The sequence below is a fragment of the Pleurodeles waltl genome, chromosome 9, assembly GCF_031143425.1.
Source record: "Pleurodeles waltl isolate 20211129_DDA chromosome 9, aPleWal1.hap1.20221129, whole genome shotgun sequence".
In the NCBI taxonomy this organism is placed as follows: Eukaryota; Metazoa; Chordata; class Amphibia; order Caudata; family Salamandridae; genus Pleurodeles; species Pleurodeles waltl.
In genome coordinates this window covers 307,778,678-307,787,126 of record NC_090448.1, presented here as the reverse complement: position 1 = coordinate 307,787,126, position 8,449 = coordinate 307,778,678, and the positions used below count along the sequence as shown (strand labels likewise).

Sequence of the window (8,449 nt, the reverse complement as noted above, 5' to 3'; positions counted from 1 at the left end):
TGATTATCCACAGATTCTTGACCAAATTAGAGGAGGTTGGAAATATTTCCAATTCTTGGGAGTAGTCAAGAACTTTAGTAATGCGTGACTTGCTAGGAACAAGAAGAAGTTCCGATTTGGAGGTACTTAATTTTAGAACCTTCGCCGACATCCACAGTTTTGTGTGGAATGGGAAAGATCATTGAATGCTGGATGATTAGGGTCTTGAGATTGCCTCACACATCATACAAATAGTTTATCATTTGGGTACATATAGAAGACAGTCCCCATATCCTGGAGGGCCAGTGCCAATGGACACAGATAAATGCTGAACAATAGCATTGAGAGAATGGTGCCCTGAGATAAACTGAATATACAAATTCTGGAACTAGAGTGAGAAGGGGGATTTACAATAGTTTGGTTTCTAATATCAAGAAAAGACCGGATCCTATTGATTACTGTACCACCAATACCTACCTCTTGCATCCTGGAGACATGAAACATTGTTCTGCTTTCCTACTTATCTCATATCAGAGCTTACAGAACCTCTCTGGAATGCACTTCTGAGTTCAAAGAAGACCTTCATTGTTGTTAATTCTTCCCCACCCACAAGTTCTTGAGAGACGAATTAGTAGATTTCAAGCACACAGTAGTTGCAGCAAGAAAACAAAATATATCACAGTACTTCTCAGTTGCAATGTACAGAGCAGATATATATATTATATGATTTTAGTAGCGAAGCATAAAAGTCCAAATTCATCAACGTATGAGCAAGTAGGACCTATCTTCAGCTTCATCTTTCTGGGGTCTGCAAGTTGATGACTCCGGTCAACTGCGAGAAAGAGATTATCTACCCACATGGGAGACTGGCAACTGACGCCTAGTTCCAGCCTGAAGTCAAGCAGATTCGAATCTAACTCACTGTAGCCCAGAGTCATCCTTACAAAAGCGTGCCCCCTCCTCTCAGACTCTGAAAACTACGCAAGCCTTTGGAGACTGGCCAGATCTCCTAGACTTCTCCTATTCCCAAGGCTGAGCAGAAAGGAAAACACCAAGGCCCATATTTATACTTTTTGACGCACAACTGCGCCAACGCAGTTGTGCATCAAAAATTTTACCGCCGGCTAACGCCATTCCAAAGCGCCATGCGGGCGCCTTATTTATTGAATGACGTTAGCCGGCGCTGCGGACTGGTGTGCGTCAAAAAAAATGACTCACACCAGCGTAGGGGAAAATGGAGGTTGGGCGCCAAAAAATGGGGCAAGTCAGGTCTGAGGCAAAATTCAGGCCTCAACCCGATTTGCGCCATTTTTTTTTACGCCCAACCCCCATTGAAATGACTCCTGTCTTAGCAAAGACAGGAGTCATGCCCCCTTGCCCAATGGCCATGCCCAGGGGACTTATGTCCCCTGGGCATGATCATTGGGCATAGTGGCATGTAGGGGGGCCCAAATCAGGCTCCACTATGCCACAAAAAAATTCTGAAAAAAATACTTACCCCAACTTACCTCTACTTCCCTGGGATGGGTCCATGCATCCTTGGGTGTCCTCCTGGGGTGGGCAAGGGTGGCAGGGGGTGTCCCTGGGGGCATGGGAGGGCACCTCTGGGCTCCTTCCGAGCCCACAGGTCCCTTAACGCCTGCCCTGACCCAGGCGTTAAAAAACGGCGCCCATCAGGCTGGGTGCCGTTTTTTAAGGCCTGCCCCCTCCTGTGCGCCAAAATGACATCACAGTATAAATATGGGGCACAGGCCTTAAAGTCATTTTTTGGAAGGGAACGCCTACCTTGCATATAATTAACGCAAGGCTGGTTCCCCCTTCCAATAAATGACGCACATGGTGGAACTTTGACGCCCGTGGGGTCGGATGTCAAAGTATAAATATGGGGCAGGGTTTGCGCCGATTGTGCATCAAAATTTTTGACGCACATTCGGCGCAAACAGAGTATAAATATGCCCCCAAATGTACTTTCTCTTATCAGGTCTAGTCTGGTGTGAAGAAAACAGCTTGGTCCATCTTGTGGAAAAACACAGCTTGGAAGAATACAGACATCTGCGATGTTTCAACTGCAATGTCTAACTCCAGGTTAAAGCCAATAGGCAGCTAATCTAAATATCAAATGTAATATCTAATGTCATGTCAAAGCCATTAGGCAGCTAACCTAAATATCAAATGTAATGTCTAATATCCTGTCAAAGCCAACAGGCAGCGGAACTGAATACAAAATGTAATGTCCAATATCATGTCAAAGCCAATAGGCAGCTAAGCTGAATACAGAATGTAATGTATAATATCATGTCAAAGCCAATAGGCAGCTGAGCTGAATACAAAATGTAATGTCTAATATCATGTCAAAGCCAATAGGCAGCTAAACTGAATACAGCATGGCAAAGCCAATAGGCAGAATACAGAATGTAATGGCTAATGCCATGTCAAAGCCAATAGGCAGCTAAACTGAATACAGCATGTCAAAGCCAATAGGCAGAATACAGAATGTAATGGCTAATGCCATGTCAAAGCCAATAGGCGGCTAAACTGAATACAGAAAGTAATGTATAATATCATGTCAAAGCCAATAGGCAGCTCAGCTGAATACAAAATGTAATGTCTAATATCATGTCAAAGCCAATAGGCAGATAAACTGAATACAGCATGTCAAAGCCAATAGGCAGAATACAGATTGTAATGGCTAATGCCATGTCAAAGCCAATAGGCAGCTAAACTGAATACAGCATGTCAAAGCCAATAGGCAGAATACAGAATGTAATGGCTTATGCCATGTCAAAGCCAATAGGCGGCTAAACTGAATACAGAAAGTAATGGCTAACTCCATGTTAAAGCCAATAGGCAGCTAAACTGAACAAAACATATAATGTGCTACTGGTGAACATTGAGCAACTAATATGCGCAGTGGTGAAACACAAAGTCATTGGTCAAACACAATTAATAGCATCACAAACATGTGGTCAATGGTGTCAAAAGTGGAGGACCAGTCAAGCAGTACAAGAAGGCCAACCTGCCCACCTTCCACTATTCTGTGATCATCAAGAACTGATAACACCACCATCTCTGTGCTTTGGATTGATCTGGACCTGGCCTCATGTGGCCCACAACCAGTTTTAGCAGTTGGGAAAATACCTATTTTTCAAAATCATTTGCAAAGAACAGAAGAAGAGAGATTGGTCTGTAGGTATTTAATAGTGTGGTATTAAGTCTTATCATTTTTTAAGAGAGGCCTTACCACAGCTGCTTTCCACAGAATTGATACCCTGCAAAATTTCAAACTATTATCAAAAATAGTAAGAATTTGTTTAAGCTTTAACAAGATAGTGGCTTTGAGGATTTTGTTTTGATCCGTGTCGTTGGGTGAACCTGATGCTGGCATGTTGGATAGGGTTTTCTAAAGGGCTGTTGGAGAGATAGGGCTGATTTCCACCAACAGGGGTGATTTCAATCCTAACTACAAATTCTAGGGAACCCAGAAGTTTTTTTGACTAGGGATTACTTATAGGTGTTGCCAGGCTCTCTGTCTGGAGATTAGAGATTTTCTCATGAAAGTATGCTGCGAGCCGGTTACACCACTCATTAAAGCATGAAGGGAGTTTAATTTGTGCTTGAGGGTGTTGAAATTTGCCTTCAACTCTGACTAGTTCTTTTGCAAGATTGGGTGAATTCCTGATTATGCCCCTAAAAATACTTTTTTTTCTAACATCATTTTTTCTTTGGGAGATTTAACACATTATGTATAACTTATTTTGGTTTGCATAAATATTTACGATCTACACTCAAACTGGGTAAGGGGCAATTTTGTGTTTGCCAATTCTGAGGAAAACCAGAGGCTATCATTAGGAAGTTTATTTGATGACGTCACCCTCTCTGGGGAAAGTGAGTCTAGGGTTTTTTCCGATGTTTGTGAAAAACCCCAACCATTTTGTTCCAGTCATGGCTGATACGAATAGAGGGATTGAGTGACTGCCAATTTTCTAACTGTGTGATTAATAGCTCTGGGACAAACTTTTTGTGATCCCTGAATTTAACTTCTACATTTTTGGGCTGGGTTTATTCCCACCTGGGCTACAGATTATGAAAGGAATGGCAAGGTGATCACTCCAAATAACTCCATACAGGTCTTCCAGTTTAATCATAGTAACAAGGAAGATGAGGTCCAGCAAATGACCTGCTTTGTGAGTTACTTATCTACTAACAACTGAAGGCCAAATATGATCATGTTATTATGGAATCAATCAACGCCTGCTGACCGAGTCGCCAAAAACATTTAAGGTTTTATGTTCCTAAGCAAGGATACTAACCTCCATAATTATTTTATCAAAAAATAGTAAGGATGTTTGGGACAGAATATATGCCAGAATGAACACAAGATAAGTATTGTTTAAATTCAAACTAAAGGAAATGAACTATGGCTGGAGTGTATCTTTGGATATTTTTGGAGATGTGTGGGCTACAATAGCTACGTCTCCGCCCTGCCTCCATGTCCATTTGATCTAAACATGTAGTCCTAGGGGGCTAATTCGACGATCAGTAGATTATAAGATTCCGAAAGTCATGTTTCAATCAAACACAGTAGAAGTACAACATTATCAATGTATAGGTCTCTAATAAACTGTTGGTGAGCAATAGTCATCGAACGTTACATAGTACCACTTTAATAGAAGTAGTGTCATTATCCATATGAAAATATGGTGTGACATGCGAGGGGTATCCATATAACAGCCCCTCCTCAATTTATTTGGTCACTATCTCTTGGTCCAAGTGGTGTTTGTCAGCTAAGAACGAGAGAGGTTCAGTAGGAGAGTAAGTTAAAGACATTTTGTATACAATTTTACCAAGATAACATTTCCTTACCCGTTGATGAAGGAAAGCGTATTGTTGTGTACATATGCCTATGAATTGTCATTCAAGGAAAGCATTTACTACGAAATAAAAAAAACATACTACAGAAGAAACCAAGAAGATCGGATCACACATGAGGCAGTCGCAAAAAGACAGACAACTGTTTCCTTTCCAGATGACAAAATAAACCAAACAGAAGGTGACAAACAGGGATGTCACAAAAGAAAGCCAGACATGCATGATGAGCTATGCATATGCACACATGGACCATTGACTTTAATTTAATGTTTTCAATTTCATGTCTCCACAGCCTTGCTACCACTAGAGGAGAGTAGATGTCAACTCCTTCCTAAACTAAATAAGCATTTGCATGGTCTCACCTTTGGGATCTATTGGCTTTGCCAATGCCTCTAAGCGATGTTTTACATCGTCTGGCTTTTTCCCAAAGCTGTGCAGCATCATCAGAAAATAAATAAATAAACAAATAAAAACACGAAATGATGCGACCACTGATGGTGGTCATGTCATTCCACTGGCAGGTGCATGTGCAATGACATGTGCATGCCAGCGGAATGAAGTGGATGCCATTTGCTTTCATTTATTACTGTTTATTATTTACCAGTCCAAGATGGCGAACAACACTTCGACCGGTAATAAAAGGTATTTTATTTCTGTGAAAGTACTTTAAAAAAAAAAAAAAGGACCACTGTGGTTTAAGGGTAGTGGAGGAGCGAATGGCGGAATGGGTGGTGGTAAGGACAAGACAGACAGGGGAGCCAACAACACGGGGTGGGAGGAAAAAGAGACTAGGAAAGAACACAGACAACAGTTTTGGAGAGAGGAGGCACAATGGGGCATGTGGTAGTAGAAGAAGAAGAACACAAATGTGTCAGCAACATGTGAAGAGGGGAAGAAACACACAAGGCAAGAACAACACAGAGCACGATGGGTGTCAAGAGAAGTACATAAGACTTAAACACAGATCACAGGAGTGGGCATTTAGGAGGAGCACACAAGGCAATAGAGAGAACTGAAAACCATTTGCATTCTCACTGCATGCTTAACGAAAAAGAAAAGAAAAAAAATCCTTAATAGGCAGCACTGGGAAGACAGAAGCCAGCTAATCTGAGAGATAGTAAAGAGAGTACACAATACAGACAAGCTGGAACAAGGAAACCATCAAATAAGAAGTAAGCAAAAGAGAGTAACAATAAAGTCAACAAGTGGTATGCAATGGGTGGGCTGTAAGCCCCTGTAAATTCTTGGAAGGCCCACAATAAGCCTTTGCCTTTGTTGTAGTCAATCAAAAAAATTGACCACCTGTTGATCCGGTGACCTAGGTAAAAATAATATTCAGTTATGTCTGTTTGCAAAATTTAGGTGGATGTTACATTTGAGCAAAGGAAATGTGCTAACATTAACGCCCACACAAACACTCTGTTTAAATATATTTTAATTTCAATGTTTTCAAAACACATTGTCTTCATATGTTGAAATCTGTCTTAAACCTGGACTATAGAACTCATGGATAGCATTAGTATCTTGGGATGAAAAAGGATATAATTTGTGTCTTAGTTATTCACTTATATACTGCTATGATGTATGGGCACAAACATCTAGCCAAATATTTAAAAACATTGGTGCTGGAGAGGGACACTCAGCACCAAAGTTATTAATGCCCTTTATTGACTACTGAAGGCATGATTACAGTTACCCCACCAATAACCACTTTGCTCGTCCACTAGGCAACTGACAAAAGTATCTATTTTATATCAAATACATATTGTAAAAGTTGTCCTGTTATCAGCATTTTTATTTTGAATGTTGTAAAACGAAGGTGCATTTCTTAAACGTTGCGTACAGTAACAAAATAGACCGCAACATTTGCTTACACATAGCTATTGTTACTTGGATTTGAGGTTCCTTTAGTCCGGTGGGCCATTTATGTTCTGGGCTGATGATTTTACTAAAGGCGGATCTTTCAGAAACTCTGAAAGTACCAGTCCACTTGGGGGCCTGGACAGTGATAATTCTACCAAACACAGAGTCCACTCCATTGAGTCTCACTGGATGAGGCTTAATAATGTCTTTCTTGTTTTTGAAGACCCTTGGCTCCGAAGTGTAGTATGGCTGGCGAAGGTTTATTCCAGGATCTGGGATGCTGGTATCCAGAACAATGCTGAGTTCCTGAAAGCAGAGCTGCACTTCTAGGTCAGATGGGGTGTGCAGAAAGGACGGAGAGGCCTTGAACGGATGCTTGGTTGACAGAGGTTTGGGTGCTGTACGTCGCAGCCATTGAAAGCATTCATCTAGTGGAGTCCATGGTGACCAGAGTTGATATCCGGCCATTTCCGCATCTAGAAGAAAACAGTTACAAATTGAAAGTGTGAAAAATATTAAGCACAGCAGGCATTGACACTGAATGATCAATTCACGTACATCTTGGGGTTAGTAAAATGCAAGCTACCTACCTGCAATGGATAATCTCAACTATGATGTCGCATCAAAAGGTTGGCTGTAAAGAGCTTGAAACAAAGGGGAACATTTTCTATCACTTCATGCAATGCAGTGCAGCAACCAAACACATATTTCTACCTGCCTTAACGAGGTGTATTTTTGGATACAAAACCTTGTCTACAAATGTTAGTAGATAGAGCTTTTTGTTAAAAAGCCATGGCTGAGTGACATTGTCGAAAGCTAATGCAAAGCAGTACATACCATTGTGTTGCATTACTTTTAGGCACATTTTTGTGTTGCATTACTTTTAGGCAAATTTCATTAAATTCCAAAATAAAAGGCAACAGTCTGTGCCAATTTGCATCACATTTACTGATTTTGCAGCACCAGCGCAGTGTTAATGAATTTGGCCTTAAATGCAATGAAGTAAAAATAAATACCTAAAAATATACAAAACAAAATTATGGTATGTGGAACTATTTGGTACAACTTTTGTTTTTTTGGCTAATCTGCTCAAGGATATTAACTAAACTACAGAATAAAATATTTACCCCTCCTGAAGCTCAGTACATTGCACTGCAAAGAGCACTTGCAGTTGTTGTTTGTTCCTTGACCATCATCTATCATTCCACTTCCAGGCATAATTCATAAATTAGCAAAACATTAAGGGGCAGATTTCAGAGCCCCTTGTGCCACTTAAGCAGCGCCTTAGAGTCATTTTTTTGATGCTAAGGCGGGGCTAAGGTGTCCTTTACCCTGTGTCATATTTACAAAGTGGCGCAGAAATGCGCCAGTTTGTAACCCTGTGCACCACATTATGCATGTGCCATGCATAATGTATGCAAAGTGGACATTCCGGCGCAAGGAAGCCTGCAAAAATGGCACAATGAAATCTACAAGATTTCATTGTGCCATTTTTCGTGTCATTTTTAACACCTGCTTTCGATGCATCCATTGTAGTCAATGGGCCTCCTTGCACTTTGCTTCACTAGGGTCTACATTTTTTACGCTAGTGGAGCAATGTGCCACAATAGCTTAAAAAAATGTTGACGCTATTGTTCCTAATGCCGTCATGGTGCACCGTATCATAAATATGGCTCGCACATGGTGGCATTAGGCGGGCGCAGGGGGCCCAAGAAAAGTTGTACTGCATTGGATGCAG

General features: G+C 41.0%; 1 protein-coding gene across 1 annotated transcript; it reads right to left on the bottom strand.

Annotated features, from left to right (window-relative positions):
* Positions 1–6,642: 6,642 nt before the first annotated feature.
* On the bottom strand, positions 6,643–7,179 carry FANCD2OS (FANCD2 opposite strand). Its single transcript, XM_069205961.1, has one exon. It carries the CDS (start codon positions 7,177–7,179, stop codon positions 6,643–6,645), a length of 537 nt encoding a protein of 178 aa, XP_069062062.1.
* Between the last annotated feature and the right edge of the window lie 1,270 nt (positions 7,180–8,449).